The sequence below is a fragment of the Salvelinus sp. IW2-2015 genome, linkage group LG19, assembly GCF_002910315.2.
Source record: "Salvelinus sp. IW2-2015 linkage group LG19, ASM291031v2, whole genome shotgun sequence".
Lineage (NCBI taxonomy): Eukaryota > Metazoa > Chordata > Actinopteri > Salmoniformes > Salmonidae > Salvelinus > Salvelinus sp. IW2-2015.
Window position 1 is genome coordinate 8,934,592 of NC_036859.1, and position 22,552 is coordinate 8,957,143.

The 22,552-nt window shown below is 45.1% G+C and overlaps 2 protein-coding genes and 3 pseudogenes across 3 annotated transcripts in view; 2 read left to right on the forward strand and 3 right to left on the reverse strand.

Annotated features, from left to right (window-relative positions):
* casp8 (caspase 8, apoptosis-related cysteine peptidase) overlaps positions 1 to 10,775 on the reverse strand; it is a 25,666-nt gene extending 14,891 nt beyond the window's left edge. The window contains exon 1 of one of the 2 annotated variants that reach the window (XM_070448798.1): positions 9,956 to 10,775. Coding sequence is in view for 1 of the 2 variants with exons in the window: in XM_024009654.2 (XP_023865422.1) it covers positions 4,799 to 4,872 (74 nt within the window). In the remaining variant the exon portion in view is untranslated. Of the gene's footprint in view, positions 1 to 4,798; positions 4,905 to 9,955 lie in introns of those variants that run through there. The other variant, XM_024009654.2, reaches the window with a different exon arrangement.
* On the forward strand, positions 2,181 to 4,157 carry LOC139029363 (protein lifeguard 3-like; annotated as a pseudogene).
* LOC139029370 (protein lifeguard 3-like) lies at positions 6,906 to 10,066 on the forward strand (annotated as a pseudogene).
* Positions 10,776 to 11,172: 397 nt separating the features above from the next.
* On the reverse strand, positions 11,173 to 18,083 carry LOC139029273 (uncharacterized). Its single transcript, XM_070448801.1, has 3 exons — positions 18,019 to 18,083; positions 12,998 to 13,283; positions 11,173 to 12,862 (listed from the first exon to the last, which is right to left on the reverse strand). The coding sequence occupies exons 1-3, from the start codon at positions 18,062 to 18,064 to the stop codon at positions 12,706 to 12,708; spliced, it is 489 nt and encodes a 162-aa protein (XP_070304902.1). The 5' UTR covers positions 18,065 to 18,083; the 3' UTR covers positions 11,173 to 12,705.
* A 657-nt stretch (positions 18,084 to 18,740) lies between these two features.
* Positions 18,741 to 21,681, reverse strand: LOC111979569 (DNA replication licensing factor MCM6-like; annotated as a pseudogene).
* Positions 21,682 to 22,552: the final 871 nt, after the last annotated feature.

Consider the following 22,552-nt stretch of genomic DNA (forward strand, 5'->3'; position numbering starts at 1 on the left):
GAATAAGTCTCTTACTGTCGCCACCTGGTATAGACACCCTCAGCTCCCAGCTGTGCCCTGGACACCATATGTGAATTGATTGCCCCCCACTACTTCAAAGTTCGTTCTGTTAGGTGACCTGAACTGGGATATGCTTAACACCCGGCAGTCCTACAATCTAAGATAGATGCCCTAAATGTCACACAAATTATCAATGAACCCACCAGGTACAACCCTAAATCCGTAAACATTGGCACCCTCATAGATATTATCCTGACCAACTTGCCCTCCAATACACCTCTGCTGTTTTCAACCAGGATCTCAACGATCACTGCCTTATTGCCGGCATCCGGGCAATGGGTCTGCGGTCAAACGACCACCCACTCATCCCTGTCAAACGCTCCCTAAAACACTTCTGCGAGCAGCCTTTCTAATCGACCTGGCCCGGTATCTTGGAAGGATATTAACATCATCCCGTCAGTCGAGGATGCCTGGTCAATCTTTAAAAGTAATTTCCTCACCATCTTAAATAAGCATGCCTTTTCAAAAAATGTAGAACTAAGAACAGATATAACCCTTGGTTCACTCCAGACCTGACTGCCCTCGACCAGCACAAAACCACCTTGTGGCGGACTGCACTAGCATTGAATAGTCCCCACGTATGCAACTTTTCAGGGAAGTCAGGAACCAATAAACACCGTCAGTTAGGAAAGCAAAGGCTAGCCTTTTCAAACAGAATTTGCATCCTGTAGCTCTAACTCCAAAAAGTTTTGGAAACTGTAAAGTCCATGGAGAATAAGAGCACCTCCTCCCGCTGCCCACTGCACTGAGGCTAGGAAACACTGTCACCACTGATAAATCACAATAAATCGAGAATTCAATAAGCATTTTCTCTACGGCTGGCCATGCTTTCCTCCTGGCTACCCCAACCCGGCCAACTGCTCTGCATCCCTGCAGCAACTTGCCCTGCAGCTACTTGCCCAAGCCTCCCCAGCTTTCCTTCACCAACCCTCTCTTTTATATCGTCCGAGATTCCTAAAGATTGTAAAGCTGCTGCGGTCATCCCCCTCTTCAAAGGGGGTGACACTCTAGACCCAAACTGTTACAGACCTATATCCATCCTGCTTTGCCTTTCTAAGTCTTCGAAAGCCAAGTAATAAACAGATCACCGACCATTTCGAATCCCACTGTACTTCTCCGCTGTGCAACCGGTTTCCGAGCTGGTCACGGGTGCACCTCAGCTACGCTCAAGGTACTAAATGATATCATAACCGCCATCGATAAAAGACAGTACTGTGCAGCCGTCTTCATCGACCTGGCCAAGGCCTGGACTTATCGGCAGACCAACAGCCTTGGTTTCTCAAATGATGCCTCGCTGGTTCACCAACTACTTCTCAGATAGAGTTCAGTGTGTCAAATCGGAGGGCCTGTTGTCCGGACCTCTGACAGTCTCTATGGGGGTACCACAGGGTTCAATTCTCGGGCCGACTCTTTTCTCTGTATATATCAACGATGTCACTCTTGCTGCGGGTGATTCTTGATCCACCTCTACGCAGATTGACACCATTCTGTATACTCTGGCCCTTCTTTGGACACTGTGTTAAAACCTCCAAACGGGCTTCAATGCCATACAACACTCCTTCCGTGGCCTCCAACTGCTTTTAAACGCTAGTAAAACTAAATGCATGCTCTTCAACCGATCGCTGCCCACACCCGCCCGTCCGACTAGCATCACTACACTGGACGGTTCTGACTTAGAATATGGTGGACAACTACAAATACCTAGGTCTCTGGTTAGACTATAGACTCTCCTTCCAGACTCATATTAAACTTCTCCAATCCAAATTAAATCTAGAATCGGCTTCCTATTTCGCAACACCAGGGTATCACGCCCAGCCCACAATACCACCCATTCCCCGCATCACTACTGCTACAATGCCAACCAGTGCACTGTGCGGTAAGCCTGAACCCTCCTCTCTCACCTGGCTGGGGCTTATTCTGAGCTTTCTCTTACTCCCGAATAAGCTCTTTTGCACAGATTAATACGGAATCCTTGATACTGAAGGTTATACTTTAGTAGTTGCATACCAGTCTTGTGTAAAGATGATGTTACTGACAATGTCACTAATGAGGTTTCGGCTGATGTCAAGGCAATGGGGAGGGATTTGCGACAGGCAGCTTCGACAGTCTGAAAGTGCGACATGCCTTTATACGACAGGTGAGACAGCACAACAAGCAAGCACACACAAACACAAGGTGATATATCAATAAGGCAAGAGGGGTGTGGTACTGTATATGGCCAATATACCACAGCTAAAGGCTGTTCTTACTATAAGCACGACGCAACGCGGAGTGCCTGGATACAGCCTCAGCCGTGGTATATTGGCCATATACCACAAAGAGGTGGCTTATTGCTATTATAAACTGGTTACAAATGTAATTAGAGCAGTAAAAAATAAATGTTTTTGTATACCTGTGGTATACGGTCTGATATACCACGGCTGTCAGCCAATCAGCATTCAGGGCTCGAACCACCCAGTTTTATATATGGTATAATATTGTCTCTTTCTCTTAGGTGTATTATGATTCTGGCATATCACCTACTCATCACTGTCACACTCATTGCAGTGTGTGTTTACTATGACTGTGGTATGTGTATTAGTGGTTTTGTGTTACTGCACACGCGTGTTGAACTGAGTTACTCTTCTCTGCAGTGACTCTGTAAAACGGTTTTGTGATCAGAAACCAGCCGTCTACTGGTTGTCATTGTAAGACTATCCCTTTGTACTGACCTATGTTTTTACAGTGTTGTTGGATTGCCAGCTGTGCTGGCCTATGTCTTGGCTGTGCTGTTTGATTGACAGCTGTGTGACCTATGCCTTTGTAGCACTGTGTATATTGTCACTCACCATTCTGCCGGTCTGCCGTAAAGGACCCAGGTGAGTCTCTTTCTTAAAGAACATCACCTCTAGAAGATGACAATAAAGTTGACCCATAAAGTTAAGAATAGAGTTTTACAATATAGTTGACAATAGAGTTTTATTGTATTAAAGTGCTGCCCTTAACGTGCCCCTCGCCTGTCTTTAGGAGGAAATTCCCACGGAAAGTCCTACTGCTGCCTACCTTTGTAAGTAACTAGCACTATTCTGTACTAGTCCAGGCTTGTCTATATCACAATGGTCTTTACTGGTCTGATGGACTTAGTGGTTTGTGCTGGCCTGCTGTGTATATATAAGATCTGTGTTTTCTTTTGGCACAGACACTGGCCATGTCTTACTGTACATTACAGGGACCATATCCAGGTGAGACAGACACCACGGTGTGGTAGTAAAACGTCTGTCTGTCGCCGCTGTGTGCGTCTCTGCTCTGTGTGTAGTTTCTATGATACTAAGGCAGTGTTTCTGGCTCTGGCATACGCGGTCATCGTATGCATCATCACCACAGTATTCTGCTTCCAGAAAAGGAAGAGGAGAACGGCTCAAATCATGGCGCAACGGCGCATATGGAATGTCATCGAACACCTAGAACCATGCGTTTGATACTATTCCCAATTCCGTCCAGTCATTTACCATTAGTCCGTTCTCTCCTCAATTAAGGTGCCACCAACCTCTTTGTGTGTGTGCGTATGTGTATGGACCTCACCTCATGCACAAGCCTATTTTGTGTACTGGGGGTCGTTGTCATGGTGGCAGGCATCATCACAGCCATGTTGTGCTCTCCTTCACATATGTGAGCTTGCACATTAGACACCACGTGTTTGATTACTATTCCAGCCATTACTATGGGCCGTCCTCCCCTCACCAGCCTCCATGATGCCGAGTCATGTTTTTTTTTATACCATTACTATTTTATTACAGCAATGGTCAGTGTTTCTAATGGTTCGTCTCCTCCTGGCCAGATTCCTTGGCTTCACATGGTGTATGCGGCCATTTGGAGCCATAGTCTACCACTACTGAGGATTAAAACACAGGTAGATGTAGTAAGATGTAGTACAAACAGACCACTTAAACTGTATGAGCATGTGTTTCTTCCTATAATATATGTCTGATATGCTGAGGTTTGTAGTTGATGGTATTTTGATACATTGTCGTTTGTAGTGATGTTGTGTTTGCTAGTGGGATTATTTAACAATAAGGCACGAGGCGCGGGGGGGTATATGGACAATATACCACGGCTAAGGGCTGTTCTTACGCATGACGCAACGCGGAGGCCTGGACACAGGCCCTTAGCTGTGGTATATTGGCCATATACCACAAACCCCAGAGGTGCCTTATTGCTATTATAAACTGGTTACCAACGTAATTAGAGCACTAAAATAAATGTTTTGTATACCCATGGTATACTGCTTATACCACAGCGTCAGCCAATCAGCATTCAGGCTCGAACCACCCAGTTTATAATAGCAGTTTTACTGTCGTTATTTATATTTACTGCTATTGTAATGGAGATTCCCAATAAAAGTCACTGTCACAAGAGAAAGCCGTCCGTAACGCGTCGTCAAAATCAGCTTTCCAAACGTTACTCTTTTCGGGTAAAGTTCCCATAATTGTGCATAAAATATAAATAGCTCCCAAAACACATATTCTATACAAAAGGTGCAGAGAGAAGCATTCTATAAGCTGTATCTGTGATATGGAAGAACCTCTCACCTGTGCTAACCTTCCTGGTTACCATATACATGTGACCCATGACCCAAAATAAAGTGCCCTCTAGTGTACAAACAAGTTAAAATAACCCTTGACAGACAACATATACACAACACAGAAACAGGCCAAAATAGTTCCTACAGCTATATTTCTGTGGGTAGTTTCTGACATACCACACGCATCTGTAAATCGGCAAAGGGAAAAACTCCATCAGCCCGGAGGAATAGGTGTTTCCTGCACTCTCCATCTACGTCGACATCGCACAGGGCTGCGTTTCAAACGGAGAAGACACACCCTCGTCCACTACCCTATGCCCTTGGGGGAATCCCCGCGGCCATATTTGTCGTCGGTCAAATGATTGGCACCGCATGGGAAGTTTGCAATGTAAAGGTCCCTCAAGGCCTCGTTTTTAATGGAGTTTGCGAGTGTACAATTATGTTCACATCGGGCCTGAAAACGCCCCATAATTCAATTCACAATGATGTACATTCGCCTAAGAACAGTCTTGCCAAAACTTAAAACCTCACATCAATAGTGGTGTCAACATACAGTGTAAAATGTCAGTTAGGAAAGCAAAGGCTAGCCTTTTCAAACAGAAATTTGCATCCTGTAGCTCTAACTCCAAAAAGTTTTGGAACACTGTAAAGTCCATGGAGAATAAGAGCACCTCCTCCCAGCTGCCCACTGCACTGAGGCTAGGAAACACTGTCACCACTGATAAATCCACAATAAATCGAGAATTTCAATAAGCATTTCTCTACGGCTGGCCATGCTTTCCTCCTGGCTACCCCAACCCCAGCCAACTGCTCTGCATCCCCTGCAGCAACTTACCCTGCAGCTACTTGCCCAAGCCTCCCCAGCTTCTCCTTCACCCAAATCCAGATAGCAGATGTTCTGAAATATCTGAAAAACCTGGACCCGTACAAATCAGCTGGGCTAGACAATCTGGACGCTCTCTTTCTAAAATTATCTGCCGCCATTGTTGCAACCCCTATTACCAGTCTGTTCAACCTCTCTTTTATATCGTCCGAGATTCCTAAAGATTGTAAAGCTGCTGCGGTCATCCCCCTCTTCAAAGGGGGTGACACTCTAGACCCAAACTGTTACAGACCTATARCCATCCTGCTTTGCCTTTCTAAAGTCTTCGAAAGCCAAGTTAARAAACAGATCACRGACCATTTCGAATCCCACTGTACCTTCTCCGCTGTGCAATCCGGTTTCCGAGCTGGTCACGGGTGCACCTCAGCTACGCTCAAGGTACTAAATGATATCATAACCGCCATCGATAAAAGACAGTACTGTGCAGCCGTCTTCATCGACCTGGCCAAGGCCTWGGACTCTTATCGGCAGACTCAACAGCCTTGGTTTCTCAAATGACTGCCTCGCCTGGTTCACCAACTACTTCTCAGATAGAGTTCAGTGTGTCAAATCGGAGGGCCTGTTGTCCGGACCTCTGACAGTCTCTATGGGGGTACCACAGGGTTCAATTCTCGGGCCGYCTCTTTTCTCTGTATATATCAACGATGTCACTCTTGCTGCGGGTGATTCCTTGATCCACCTCTACGCAGATGACACRATTCTGTATACATCTGGCCCTTCTTTGGACACTGTGTTAAAACCTCCAAACGTGCTTCAATGCCATACAACACTCCTTCCGTGGCCTCCAACTGCTTTTAAACGCTAGTAAAACTAAATGCATGCTCTTCAACCGATCGCCTGTCTCTTATACACATCTAGATGTGTATAAGAGACAGGTCTTATATCGGAGGGCCTGTTGTCCGGACCTCTGACAGTCTCTATGGGGGTACCACAGGGTTCAATTCTCGGGCCGYCTCTTTTCTCTGTATATATCAACGATGTCACTCTTGCTGCGGGTGATTCCTTGATCCACCTCTACGCAGATGACACCATTCTGTATACATCTGGCCCTTCTTTGGACACTGTGTTAAAACCTCCAAACGTGCTTCAATGCCATACAACACTCCTTCCGTGGCCTCCAACTGCTTTTAAACGCTAGTAAAACTAAATGCATGCTCTTCAACCGATCGCTGCCCGCACCCGCCCGCCCGACTAGCATCACTACACTGGACGGTTCTGACTTAGAATATGTGGACAACTACAAATACCTAGGTCTCTGGTTAGACTATAGACTCTCCTTCCAGACTCATATTAAACTTCTCCAATCCAAAATTAAATCTAGAATCGGCTTCCTATTTCGCAACACCAGGGTATCACGCCCAGCCCACAATACCACCCATTCCCCGCATCACTACTTCTACAATGCCAACCAGTGCACTGTGCGGTAAGCCTGAACCCTCCTCTCTCACCTGGCTGGGGCTTATTCTGAGCTTTCTCTTACTCCCGAATAAGCTCTTTTGCACAGATTAATACGAATCCTTGATACTGAAGGTTATACTTTAMTAGTTGATCACCAGTCTTGTGTAAAGATGATGTTACTGACAATGTCACTAATGAGGTTTCGGCTGATGTCACAGGCAATGGGGAGGGATTTGCGACAGGCAGCTTCGACAGTCTGAAAGTGCGACATGCCTTTATACGACAGGTGAGACAGCACAAGCAAGCACACACAAACACAAGGTGATATAATTAAACAATAAGGCAAGAGGGGTGTGGTARTGTATATGGCCAATATACCYCAGCTAAAGGCTGTTCTTACTATAAGCACGACGCAACYCGGAGTGCCTGGATACAGCCCTCAGCCGTGGTATATTGGCCATATACCACAAAGAGGTGGCTTATTGCTATTATAAACTGGTTACAAATGTAATTAGAGCAGTAAAAAATAAATGTTTTGTTATACCTGTGGTATACGGTCTGATATACCACGGCTGTCAGCCAATCAGCATTCAGGGCTCGAACCACCCAGTTTATAATATGGTATAATATTGTCTCTTTCTCTTAGGTGTATATGATTCTGGCATCTCAGCTACTCATCACTGTCACACTCGTTGCAGTGTGTGTGTTACTATGACTGTGGTATGTGTATTAGTGGTTTTGTGTTACTGCACACGCGTGTTGAACTGAGTTACTCTTCTCTGCAGTGACTCTGTAAAACYGTTTGTGATCAGAAACCCAGCCGTCTACTGGTTGTCATTGTAAGTACTATCCCTTTGTACTGACCTATGTTTTTACAGTGTTGTTGGATTGACAGCTGTGCTGGCCTATGTCTTGGCTGTGCTGTTTGATTGACAGCTGTGTTGACRTATGCCTTTGTAGCACTGTGTATATTGTCACTCACATTCTGCCGGTCTGCCGTAAAGGACCCAGGTGAGTCTCTTTCTTAAAGAACATCACCTCTAGAAGATGACAATAAAGTTGACCATAAAGTTAAGAATAGAGTTTACAATATAGTTGACAATAGAGTTTTATTGTATTAAAGTGCTGCCCTTAACGTGGCCCCTCGCCWGTCTTTAGGAGGWAATTCCCACGGAAAGTCCTACTGCTGCCTACCTTTGTAAGTAACTAGCACTATTCTGTACTAGTCCAGGCTAGTCTATAGTCTACAATGGTCTTTACTGGTCTGATGGACTTTAGTGGTTTGTGCTGGCCTGCTGTGGTTTATATAGATCTGTGTTTTCTTTTGCACAGACACTGGCCATGTCTTACTGTACATTACAGGGACCATATCCAGGTGAGACAGACACACACGGTGTGGTAGTAACGTCTGTCTGTCGCCGTGTGTGCGTCTCTGCTCTGTGTGTAGTTTCTATGATACTAAGGCAGTGTTTCTGGCTCTGGGCATCGKGGTCATCGTATGCATCATCACCACAGTATTCTGCTTCCAGACCAAGGTAAGAGGAGAACGGCTCAAAATCATGGCCGCAACGGCGCATATGGAATGTCATCGAACACCTAGAAACCATGRGTTTGATACTATTCCACCAATTCCCGGTCCAGTCATTACCATTAGTCCGTTCTCCCTCAATTAAGGTGCCACCAACCTCRTGTGGTGTGTGCGTATGTGTATGGACCTCACCTCATGCACAAGCCTATTTTGTGTACTGGGGGTCGTTGTCATGGTGGCAGGCATCATCACAGCCATTGTGCTCTCCTTCACATATGTGAGCTTGCACATTAGACACCACGTGTTTGATACTATTCCAGCCATTACTATGGGCCGTCCTCCCCTCACCAGCCTCCACTGATGCCGAGTCATGTTTTTTTTTTATACCATTACTATTGTATTACAGCAATGGTTCAGTGTTTTCTAATGGTGTCGTCTCCTCCTGGCCAGATTCCTTGGCTTCACATGGTGTATGCGGCCATTGGAGCCATAGTCTACACACTACTGAGGATAAAACACAGGTAGATGTAGTAAGATGTAGTACAAACAGAACCACTTAAACTGTATGAGCATGTGTTTCTTCCTATAATATATGTCTGATATGCTGAGGTTTGTAGTGATGGTATTTCTGATACATTGTCGTTTGTAGTGATGTTGTGTTTGCTAGTGGGATATATTTAAACAATAAGGCACGAGGCGCGGGGGGGGGTATATGGACAATATACCACGGCTAAGGGCTGTTCTTACGCATGACGCAACGCGGAGTGCCTGGACACAGCCCTTAGCTGTGGTATATTGGCCATATACCACAAACCCCAGAGGTGCCTTATTGCTATTATAAACTGGTTACCAACGTAATTAGAGCACTAAAATAAATGTTTTGTCATACCCATGGTATACGGTCTTATACCACAGCTGTCAGCCAATCAGCATTCAGGGCTCGAACCACCCAGTTTATAATAGCAGTTTTACTGTCGTTATTTATATATTACTGCTATTGTAATGGCGATTCCCAATAAAAAGTCACTGTCACAAGAGAAAGCCGTCCGTAACGCGTCGTCAAGAATCAGCTTTCCAAACGTTACTCTTTTCGGGTAAAGTTCCCATATATTGTGSATATAAAATATAAATAGCTCCAAAACACATATTCCTATACAAAAGGTGCAGAGAGAAGCATTCTATAAGCTGTATCTGTGATATGGTAAGAACCTCTCACCTGTGCTAACCCTTCCTGGTTACCTATATACATGTGACCCATGACCCCAAAATAAAGTGCCCTCTAGTGTACAAAACAAGTTAAAATAACCCTTGACAGACAACATATACACAACACAGAAACAGGCCAAAATAGTTCCTACAGCTATATTTCTGTGCGTAGTTTCTGACATACCACACGCATCTGTAAATCGGCAAAGGGAAAAACTCCATCAGCCCGGAGGAATAGGTGTTTCCTGCACTCTCCATCTACGTCGACATCGCACAGGGCTGCGTTTCAAACMGAGAAGACACACCCTCGTCCACTTACCCTCGCCTTATGCCCTTGGGGGAATCCCCGCGGCCATATTTGTCGTCGGTCCAAATGATTAGCCACGCATGGGAAGTTTGCAARGTAAAGTCCCTCAGGCCTCGTTTTTAATGGAGTTTGCGAGTGTACAATTATGTTCACATCGGGCCTGAAACGCCCCATAATTCAATTCACAATGATTGTACATCCGCTAAGAAAAGTCTGCCAAAACTTAAAACCTCAACATCAATATGGTGTCAACATACAGGTGTAAATAAAAATGAATGTAAATAAGTTAGAAATTGTGCTACTAATGCACAAACATGTCTCGTAAAAGTTATGTTTTTGTTTGGTTAGCTTTTGGAAATTGTAGAAATAAAAAATGTTTCTTCTTCAGAAGTAGCTCGGCAGGCTAACGTAAGCTAATTCATTTGCTAGCTATCATACAGTAGGCGTGTATTAATATAGTTAATATAAGTAGACATGCAATCATAATTGGCTGTAGTGAATATAATGACCACAGGAAAAGGAYGACCAAGCATGCCCCCATTCTCAACCCCAAGCTACCGGTGGCTGAAAACACAATTGTAGTGGGACGAATTTCCGGGAAAGGGAATTCCTTCCTCCCTCGCCCTGCAAGTGTAAACGTGCCTGACACGTCATCAGAAGTGTCCACTTAATTTGAGGGCTGATGATGTGTCTGTGTTTGGAATGCAACCTAGACATTCCTGTGGCTGCTGAAGCTCATCYGAGCAGCCAACAGATGACTCCACTGGAAACAATGAGCTGGGAATAGTGAGGTACTTTCCGAAAAAAAGCTTATGAGTGCTTTTCAAACTACTTTTGGATTACAAGCTTAATATAATGTTTATGTCATCATCGCAAATCAACTGCACTATTCTTAAACARTTCCACCAGTAAAATGGCTCTTTGGCTAGCTTTTGCTACAGCCTATATCAATGAGCTTTAGCATTCTAGCTAACAACTGCTGCATTCAAAAGTTATTTTGCAAAGATCACAACCAAATATAATCTTAGCGACTGTTCAAGCAAGAATCKAAACATTATTGTAAGCGCATGAGAACCCCRAAAAGTTATTTWGTTTATAACGCAAATCTATGCTATGTTGAATGGGCGCAGATGGCGACTGCTTTCTTACTGCCGCGCGCATCTGAGTCTTGTACTGTGAAAAGGGTCCCCTGATATCAATCTTGCTCAGACATGGATAGAGAGGAAACGTCAAAGTAGAGACAGGTTTTATTTTCACTTCTTCTTCTGTGGATTTCATATGGCGGTTGGCAACCAACTTTAAGGTGCATTACCGGCACCAACTGGACTGGAGTGTGGACCAGAGACAATGAAGGCTCTTCAACTCCTCAAATCTAATGGCAATCGCTCCCTTTATCACATATTTCTGYCACTGAAACAGAACATATTCCACTGTCTCTATCTCCTTCCTGACAATGATCACACCTCCCAGTKGGATGTTTCCCCACCACTTTCAATGCACTATTTAGCCTTGTGACTACACTTTCCTCCCTTCTCTCTTTGGCCTGAGGTCCTCCCTGCCCCCACCTTTRCCTGAATCTTATACACGTGTCTTCCCTTACTCCCCCTGTTCCACAACTCTTGCCACTGTTCTTATTAATCCATTAGCTTCTGCTTTACTAATTGACAATTCCATCTCAACATTAGGATGTTTAAGAGCCTGATTGGCAATAATATCCACTTCCTCATTCCCCTCTACACCCACATGAGCWGGTACCCAGAGGAACATCACAAATACCCCCCATCTGTTTCACCCCATACAAACACTGCAAAACTTCATACAATACATCATGTCTGCTCTGAGACACATATTAATTTAAGCTCATCAGTACTGCACAGGAGTAAGAGCAGATGACTACCCTGTCTGGCCTCACCTCCTCCACCCACTCTGGATAAATTATCCACTGCTCTTTTTTGTATTTATTTTTTTCTGCTTTTCTATGATTTAAACATAGGTAACAACAAGGTAATCATGAGCGAAAGCTCTGGGCTGATTGATACGCCGTTTGGTAATGGTCTCGTCTTAATGATGCCATCTTATAGATGTAAATTCATTTTCATTTTATGTAAATGCAATGACTATTTCTGATGTACTTGTTAACACATACAGTGTACCTATTATAGTATTGTGAAATGTTTAGCCTAATTGTCATGTACTGGCTTGAACATACAGTTCTAGATTCAAATGTGTTTAGAACCCTGACATAGCAGAAAACTGAGAAAAGGCCCAAATTCACACCTCCAAGCATTAAAATACAAGCTTCTATTCTACCACATGAGAAGAATGGAAGTTTTAGGCTATTGATATTAAACGATTGACTGTTGAGAGAAATCATATGGGAACACAGTTTGCAGGGTGCATGTTTCAAAAATCTGGAAAGAAAAGGTCTGTTGAACGTAGCAGAGTGACATGGCCAGCGTTTTTCCTGATAAAGGTCAAGACATAGGAAGAACTCTGGATCCTATACTGACCCACGCAGACAGTCTGTGTGATCATCATGGACTTGTTTACAGTTGATTCATATACATTCTTGTAGGTGTGAACACCGAGCAAAATAGTACGGGTGTCTCAACTGTTTCCAATCTGTATACATCAGTCTCTTTTTAAGGCTTCGTCAGCCCAACGGTAGCAGAGGCAGTGAACACACACACACACACACACAGGCTGCAGACATACACATTCACTCAAGCACGCACACACACATCTTCTCAATGTAGTTGGGATCAGTCCAGTCTGTTGTTGCGGTAGCGGCTGCCCTCGTACTCTCCTTCATTGGACCGGTTCATCCGCTGGCGAATCCTCAGCTGCTTCAGGCGGTTCTTATCCACCTCTCTCTTGGTCAGGATGAACCCTATTATACCTGCAGGGAGACCTATCATCCTATAGAGAGAGGGGAAAGAGAGGGGGAACTTACCAAGGGGGTTATTCACCTGAAATACAATATCAAATTGTCAGCTGTTTCTCTACAACAGAAATCTGAATATAAACCACGTTAGAGAACAGAGGGTCTCTCACCAGGCATAGCCGATCTTCATCATGGGGTTCTTGGCCTTTCTCGTGGGGATGTACGCTGGTCCCTCCTCCTCCTCAGTCTCTTTCATTTGCTCTTTCTGCGTGTCAGTCGTTTTCTGCTGATCGGTGCTTCTCGGCTGTTCTGTTTTGGTGCTGATCAGTGTCGACCTGGTGGTGGTCAGTGGCCGGTAGAGTCGGGTGAGACACCGGGGAGGAATGCACCTCAGAGCCTGTAACTTGACCAGGCACCTTTGTGTCCATAGTGACCGGCCTGGAATCTGACACAAACCTAAAACAGTGAGAGTATTGGCCAGGTTAAATAATTCTAGCCTTCAGCTTCAGCTGCCTCAGGATCTGTGCGTTAGAGATGTAGACGATGAGTATGACACTTAAAAAAAAAAATTAGACGATGTCTTTTCACCCGTATTGGGTGAACCGTTTAGAAATTACAGCACTTTTTGTACATAGTRCCCCCCACCCCATTTAGGGGACCAAAAGTATTGAGACAAATTAATTTGTGTATTAAAGTAGTAAAAAGTTGAGTATTTGGTCCCATATTCATAGCACGCAATGACTATTCAAAGTGCTGAAGTACAGAGGCAAAACAACATTTGTCACTGTCCCAATAGTTTTGGAGCTCACGGATAGTCTTGTGAGCGTGCATAGAGTCAGTGCAAGGTTGMCTGGGTAACCATTTAATTAACTATTTAGCAGTCTTATAGCGTTTCCCCSCAAGCCGTCTCAGAGCCTGTTGGTTCGAGAGACGATGCTTCTATACTGTTTAACGGACGGTGGCAGAGTGAACAGTCTATGTTTAGGGTGGCTGGAATGTTGGCAATTTTTCGGGCCTTCCTCTGACKCCTCCTGATATAGTGGTCCTGCATGGCAGTGAGCTCGACCCAGTGATGTACAGGGCTGTCCGCACTACCTTCTGTAACAATTTGCGGTGCATTTGCCATACTAAGAGGTGATYGAGCCAGTCAAGATGCTCTCAATGGTGCAGCTGTAGGACCTTTTCAGGATTRGAGGGCCCATGGCAAATCTTTTAAGCCTCCTGCAGGGGAAGAGGCACTGCCGTGCACTGTTAAGTCCTTAGTAATGTGGACGCCAAGGAACTTGAAGCTCRCTACCCGCTCCACTACAGCCCTGTCAATGTGGATAGGGGGCATGCTCTCCCCTCTTTCCTGTAGTCCACAATCGGCTTCCTCATCTTACTGACGTTGAGGGAGAGGTTCTTGTCCTGGCACCACAATGCTAATTCTCTGACCACCTCCCTGTAGGRTGCCTCAACTCCATGGTGATCAGGCCTACCTACCACTGTCMCGACGTCAACAAACRTGATGATGGTGTTGGAATTGTGCGTGGCCACGCAGTCGTGGGTGAACAGGATTACAGGAGGGGACTAAGCACAAACCCCAGAGGGGCCCCCGTGTCGAGGGTCAGCGTGGCGGAGGTGTTGTTGCCTACCCTCACCACCTGGGGCCAGCCCGTCAGGAAGTCAGGATCTAGTTGCAGAGGGAGYTGTTCAGTCCCATGGTCCCCAACTTGGTGATGAGCTTTGAGGGGAGTATGGTGGTGAATGCTGAGCTGTAGTCTATGAACTGCATTCTCACATAGTTATTTCCCCTCTTATCCAGGTGGGAGAGGGCAGTGTGAAATGCAATTGTTAATTAATTACAGGGRGATAGTCATTTAGGCAGGMTACCTTGGAGTTCTMGGGAACAGTGACAATGGTGGTCAGCTTGAAACATCATGGGATTACAGACTGGAACAAGGAGAGATTGAAAATGTCAGTGAAGACACTTGCCAGCTGGTCTGCGCTTGCTTTGAGAACGCGCCCTGGTATTTCGTCTGGCCCGGCAGCCTCGCGAGTGTTAAACTGTTAAATAGTTTTACTCACATCAGTCACGGAGAGGGAGATCACGCAGTCATCCGGAACAACAGGGGCTTTCACACAAGACTCAGTGTTGTATTCCTCGAAGCGAGCATAACAAGTATTTAGCTKATTTGGGAGTTCTGCATCACTGGGCATCTGACGGTTGGGTTTCCCCTTGTAATCCGTTATCGTCTGCAAGCCCTGCCACATACGATAAGTGTCGGAGCCGGTGTAATAGGATTCCAACTTCCTCCTATATTGTCCTTTTGCATGTTTGATGTCTCGTCGGAGGTCGTAACGGGCTTTCTTGTATGTGTCCGTGTCCTGTTCCTTGTAAGCGGTAGCTCTAGCCTTTAGCCAAGCGGGGATATTGCCTGTAATCCATGGTTTTTGGTTTGGATACGTTCGTATAGTGWCTGTGGGGATGACGTGGTCTATGCACTTATTGATGTAGCCTGTGACTGATGTGGTAAACCKCTCAATGCTATCGGGTGAACCCGGAACATTTCCCAGTCTGTACTAGCAAAACAGTCTTGTATCCTCGCGTCTGCTTCATCTCGATCCCAGGCTGTGTAACAACCGGCTGTGACCGGGAGTCCCATAGGGCGGCACACAATTGGCCTAGCGTCTTCCAGGTTAGGGGAGGGTTTGGCCGGGGGGCTTTACTTGGCTCATCGCGCTCTAGCAACTCCGTGTGGCAGGCTGGGCACCTGCAGGCTGACTTCGGTCGTCAGTTGAACAGTGTTTCCTACGACACATTGGTGCGGCTGGCTACCGGGTTAAGCGGACGGGTGTTAAGAAGCGTGGTTTGGCAGGTCATGTATCGGAGGACGCATGACTCGACCTTCGATTAAAATAAATAAAAGCAGGATAATAGAGTCGTGATCAAATTTGCCGAAGGGAGGACCTTGTATGCATTTCTGTGGGTAGAATAAAAGTGTTCTACAGTTTTAGCTCCCCTCGTGGCGCAGGAGCCGTGTTGGTAAAAGTGATGTAGAAAGGTTTTAAGTTCTCCCCACGTTAATGTCTCCACCTGCAAGAAATMCTGCCTCTGGGTGAGCGGTTTCTTGTTTGTTTATGACCCCATGCAGTTCGTTAAGTGCCAAAGTGGTGTTGGCTTGCGGAGGGATGTAGACAGCCATGATAATTACAGATGAGAACTCTCTTGGTAGATAAAAACCTGCTGCTTACCATGTGGTATGCTATATCAGGTGAGTGAAAGCTCYACATTTCTTTCACAATGGAAACAGAGCACAAGTTGTTGTTTATGAAGAGGCACACCCCTCCCCCCCTTGGACTTGCCCGAGGCCGCCTTCGTCCAATTGTGCCACTGCATGGAGAAACCACTGAGTTCAACATACATACTACTGCACTGTTGGAGCTAGGAACACAAGCATTTCGCTACACCCGCAATAACATCTGGTAAATATGTGTATGTGACCAACACAATTGGATTTGATGTGACAGAGTCATCCAGCCACATCTCTGCGAGGCATATAATATTGCAGCTTTTCAAGTCTCTGATGGATGAGCTTCGTTCGAGAGTCTCCTATCTTATTCTCGAGTGACTAGACATTTGCCAATAGAACATAGGGAAGTGCCGGTCGATATTCTCTTCCGTCTCAGTTTTAGAAGGATGCCGGCTCGTCTGCTGCATCTACGCCTGCAGCGTTTTGGTAGCCCATGAAACAATGGAATGAACAAGGGAACAGCTGAGTCGGAATTGAAGTCGAAATCGAGGTTYGTAACTGTCYATTCTTTGTGGGTCTGTGTAATCTGAGGGAAATATGCATCTCTAATATGGTCATACATTTGGCAGGAGGTTAGGAAGTGCAGCTCAGTTTCCACCAAATTTTGTGGGCAGTGGGCACATATGCCTGTCTTCTCTCTCGGTCTGCCTACGGTGAACTCTCAATAGCAAAGCTAAGCTCACTGAGTCCATACATAGTCAAAGCCTTCCTTCATTTTGGGTCAGTCACAGTGGTCAGGTATTCTGCCACTGTGTACTCTCTGTTTAGGGCCAAATAGCATTCCAGTTGGCTTTGTTTCTTTAGTTAGCTCTTTCCAATGTGTCAAGTAATTATCTTTTTGTTTTCTCATGATTTGGTTGGGTCTAATGGTGTTGCTGTCCTGGGGCTCTGTAGGGTCTGCTTGTGTTTGTGATCAGAGCCACAGGACCAGCTTGCTGATGTTTGGTGTTTGATGCTGGTGTTTTACATTGCACACAGAGGATGTTTTTGCAGAATTCTGCATGCAGAGTCTCAATTTGGTGTTTGTCCCATTTTGTGAATTCTTYGTTGGTGAGAGGACCCCAGACCCATATAATTAGGAATTTGAATACCAGAAAGGACATTAACCTTCTTATGATGGTCAAAAGGTCAGCCATGATTTGTCAGTSCTGTGATAAGATATTATCTGCACTGTATGTGTATTAACTAGCTAGCCAGTTTGAYGAATGATTCCATTATATATTTTTTTCAAATTAACTGCCAATATGCCAACATTCCATTCCAGCAATGCAGTCAATCCACAGCCATACACTGGCTGAAATCAGTTGATAATAGGACTTAGACAAGTTGTACATGCAACAAGTACTGATATTGTATCATATAATYGCACGCACAGCTTTCCAAGAAAATACAATCTGAGACATTTATGGTCTGTTCACATATACAGCATTTTAAATGCTATTTATACATAAAATTGGRATAAAACCCATGTAAACTGTATTTATAATTATATGACAATATTTAAGACTGGTTTTGATTTTCTCCCTGACCAAGATAGCTACCATTTTGGCKCTATTACAGGTTTATGATATCCCCTCTAGTAATTGTATAGGCTCTCTATGCCAGGACCTCAGAGGGCAATCGGTTCTATAACTGACTGAAGTATTTTTTGCCACATCCTAATTGGGATGTCGAATTTAATGTTAATTTTTGACGGCGTAGAAGGCCCTTCTTGCCTTGTCTCTCAAATCGTTCAAAGCCTTGTGGAAGTTACCCGTGGTGTTGATGTTTTCATCTGACCTGTTTTCAAACCACCAMACAAGGAGAGGAACAGTTTTGCCCCTAAAAACTGCTGACACCCTCTGTTTATGAGTTATGTCGAAATAAAGGTGCTTTTAAGCTGTTCAGAGTAAACATACCTTTAAACATCCCTGTCCTCGCAAGCTTCCTACAGGGCGCCGCCATCTTGTTATGTAAAAGTGGAGTCGGCTTGGGCATGCGCAAAGCGTCATTCATGCTTTCTACGGCCCTCTGCTGCCACCTAGCGGACGATTCACCGATAGATTTGCCAGCCAGTGTCATTTGGATGATTATATTTATCAGAAYATGCGTTACATGATTATCTTTGGCTATATTCATTCATTACAATCATCATATCAACTCCAACTAGGTATAAATGTGATCCCCCCCTCCACCCAAGGTTAATAACTTAATTATCTGTGCTAAATGTTTACTGTAGGGGTCTCAAACTCATTTGGAACTGGGATTCGGTCTTCAAAGAGCTCCAGAGGGCCATACTGAAAATTTGTAATATTTCCTCACTGTAAAAATTTGCTAAAAATAGTCCTCTATTCATCCTTTTGGGAATGTTCAGTTCTCCCCAACTGTCTTGCTTTCATTTCGGMGATTATCAGTGAGCTGGACAGTCAAGAAACTGCATGAATGTAGGCCCATTATAATTTCTAGTCTCGTTTTGGTTTTAGTCATTTTGAAGCATATTGCATTAGTGTTCCCCGAAACATCACTGGCGACAAGGAGGGCATAAACAATAGCAAACATTTGATTATTCTTCTTTGTTTTTTTGGGAAGCATTTTTCCACAACAGTTATTTCATAAAAWAAAAAAAACATGCATCAAAGGGTAGACTTTAACTTGTGTGTATTCTTTTATACATACATTTAACATGGGAGGTAAAACCATGCTAGTCAGGATTAACATCATGTTAACTGAGGAGACCCACAAACAGCCATATGCCAGTAAATGCTCTGGAGAAATCAGAGCAACATATTTATTAACATATTATTCACCTGGCCARAAGAATACAAATAAAAGGCTTAAAACAGGGTAAAGTCGTTTAAAAACTCTATAAAGCAGCAATAAAATTAAACATGACAAATGTTGAGAATGTGATTACACTGACCAACATTCAACAAAAACAACTTCAACGAGTCTTGAATTGGAGTCCAACGTAAAAGCCATAGAAAGAGGCGATTGAGGAGGGGGGAAGTGCTAGGGAGGGAGTTGGAGGGGATGAGTCTAGTCCTCCAGAGTGTAGTTGGGGTTGACGACCAGAACTTCTTCCTGTGGCTCCGTCTCTGACCGTTTCAGCCCTCCCTGAGACAGCGCTATCAGGATATGATTCTACAGATGGAGAGGGAAGAAAAACAGTAATAGTAAAGATGTCTGTTGGACATTAAGGTTTGTAAAGGTGTTATTACTCCGACTCAARGCTGCAATGGGTGTGTTTGTGTGTTCTTACGTAGTGCACTAGTCTGTGCAGGACTTTCTCTATCAGTCCCTTCTTGTTGACGAGCTCCTRTTCTGAGTCYATCTCTGACTCCATCTCCTTCAGATACRAGTTGATTACGGCACTCTTCTTCAACTCCTCTTCCTCCTCGGCTGCGCACACAGGTAAACAGTTAACCGCTGCATAACACACTGTCCACATGTAGAATGTGTGCGTTTTGTCTGTCTTACCCTCTTCGGCCCTGCGGAGATGAAGCACTAGCAGGTTGGAGATGCGGCGGTACTCTGGGAAGATCAGACGCAGCGGCGGCTTGGGGCCGCTGTCAGAGTGGCCGCTCACAACGTCGGTGTGTCCGTTAACTCCGTTGGTGCCGCCGTTAGTTCCGTTGGAGTGGCTGTTCATTCCATCAGCGTGCTCGTTAACCAGGCCGTTAACGCCATTCCCTCCGTTGGGAACGTCACGACCTGCAGAGAGACAGAGAGGTGTCAGTGCATGTAAATATCTGGAGTAAAGCGGCAGTAGTACTAGTGGTTGTGTACCGTTCTCTCCCTCCTCTTCCTCCTCCATCTCCTGGTCTTGTTCCAGATTGACYTCAGGCGTCTCCACTCTGATGATGGACTTATTCAGCAGGCGGAATGCCTCCTTCACGTGCTCAGGCTGGACCTGCCGGGAACAACAATCTATGACAAACCGACAGAGCAAACTTGATCAATCCTTCAGGACAGAACCAAACAACGAAACGCAGGTTTTGAGAGCAGAAAGCAGTTGTGAGAGCATWGTGCGTCTAAGTTCTTGGTGCGTTGGGTATAGGTTGCGTGACCTCTAACCTCGTCGCAGCAGTGCATGCGGGCCATGCCCTCAGAGAGGCGGATCATGCTCTCCAGCTGCCGCACCGTGATTCGCCAGGRCGACTTGGCCACGCCCCCAGCGCTGACGCAGCCGTTTGTAGTGCTCCACGATGACGGACTCACCAGAGATCTACGCACAAACACAAATTCAGCCACATCAGTACTACTCCATTGGAATTGGGCATAAGCCCCGTCACAGCACAGAAACGCAGACATTGGATATGTTTGCGTGCATTCAATAGTACGATTTATTGTGAATACTCAGATTTAATATAATACTTCAATTAGAACAGTTACATGGACGCATCTGAAATCAGGCTACATTTTGCGAACTCACTTCACTGGTGCGAATGAGAAACTCTAGCACACTCGCAGGTCCAATACACAGCTGGACCTCCTATCATGTCTTAATATTGCGAAAGATTGCTTAAAAATCGAGGTGTTTTTAAATCGCCGTATGCGTACTTCAATTATGACCGGACGCCGATTTTAAAGGGAAATTCCACTCAAAAACAGTATTTTGMTTTTCTTTTCATTAGTCCAATGTTGATACAGTCCCAAAATTGGTGTCAGCAGTCATGTTTTCAAGATATTGGACTTTCAAGAAGCAAAGTGTCACCGGCCACATCATGATGATGATGCAAAATGGATCATATGATAATCAGAGTAAGGTGTTTACATGACTAATGCCATAAATCAGCTTAAAATCTAATTATTAGAGTGCATGTAAATATACTCAGTGTGAAAATCCTTAACACACACACACGCACACGCACACAGCACTTACCTTGGGTTTGAAATGTTGGGCGAAGAGCAGGTATCTTCTGATCTCATCCAGAGAGTAGAGTCTGTCTACTGAGTTCTCAATGCGAGAGTGCAGATCCACGATACGCCTGGCTATGGCATAGTCTGTTACCTACACACACATTTCCATTAGTAATTATACACACACCATTCTTCACATACACACACAAATGTTCTCTCTTACACACACACACACAGAACACACCTCATTGCAGTCGTCCACCAGGATGAAGAAGAGGTCGAAGCTGCTGATGATGGGAGTGGACAGGTTGACGTTCTGTTTGACTCTTGCTGCGGTCGTAGTGACCACCGACCGGGTTAGCAGCCGCCAGGATGGACGTACGGGCATTCAGAGTGGCCTGGAGGACAAGGAGGGAGGTCAGAGGGAGAGAGTGAGTGTGTACCTTGACTCCAGCTTTAGTGATGGTGTGTGTGTGTGTGTGTGTGTGGTACTTGAACTCCAGATTTAGTGATGGTGTGATGTGTGTGTGCGTGTGTGAGTACTCTTGAATCAGTTAGTGATGGTGTGTGGTGTGTGTGTGTAACTTGACTCCAGCTTTAGTGATGGTGTGTGTGTGTGTGAGTCCTTGAACTCCAGTTTAGTGCTTGGGTGTGCTGGGTGATGTGTGTGTGTGTGTGTACACTTGACACAGCTTAAGTGATGGGATGGTCTGTTTGCTCATGCTCAATGGCTGGCTTGGTCTCTGGTCTCCAATCTTGTCAACTCATCGATAACAACACCCTGTGGACAAGGCGGCAATCCCACTTTAAGCACAAAACAGACAGAAATGCAAACACAAACACACGCAACATCCTCAGCTCACACACACACTCACGTTGTCAGCGAGCATGATAGCTCCGGCCTCGATGACGAACTCGTGTGACTCCTCGTCTCGAACCACGGCTGCTGTTAAACCCTCTCARGAGGACCGCCACAGGAAAGGAAGACCCAGAGTTACCTCTGCTGCAGAGGATAAGTTCATTAAAGTTACCAGCTTCAGAAATCAGCAAATACCTGCACCRCAGATTGCAGGCCAAATAAATGTTTCACAGAGTTCAAGTAACAGACATATCTCAACATCAACTGTTCAGAGCAGACTGTATGAATCAGGCCTTRATGTTTGAATTGCGGCAAAGAAACCACWACTAAAAGGACACCAGTAAGAAGAAGAGACTTGRTTGGGCCAAGAAACATGAGCAATGGACATTAGACCAGTGGAAWTCTGTCCTTTGGTCTGATGAGTCCAAATTTGATATTTTTGGTTCCAATGGCAGTGTCTTTYTGAGACGCAGYGTAGGTGAATGGYTGATCTGTGCATGTGTGGTTCCCACGGTGATGCATTGAGGAGGAGGTGTYATGGTGTGGGGGTGCTTTGCTGGTGACACTGTCTGTGATTTATTTAGAATTCAAGGCACACTTAACCAGCATGGCTACRACAGCATTCTGTAGCYATATGTCATCCCATCTGGATTGCGCTTAGTGGGACTATCATTTTTTCCCCCAACAGGACAAGGACCCAAAACACACCTCCAGGCCGTGTAAGGGCTATTTCA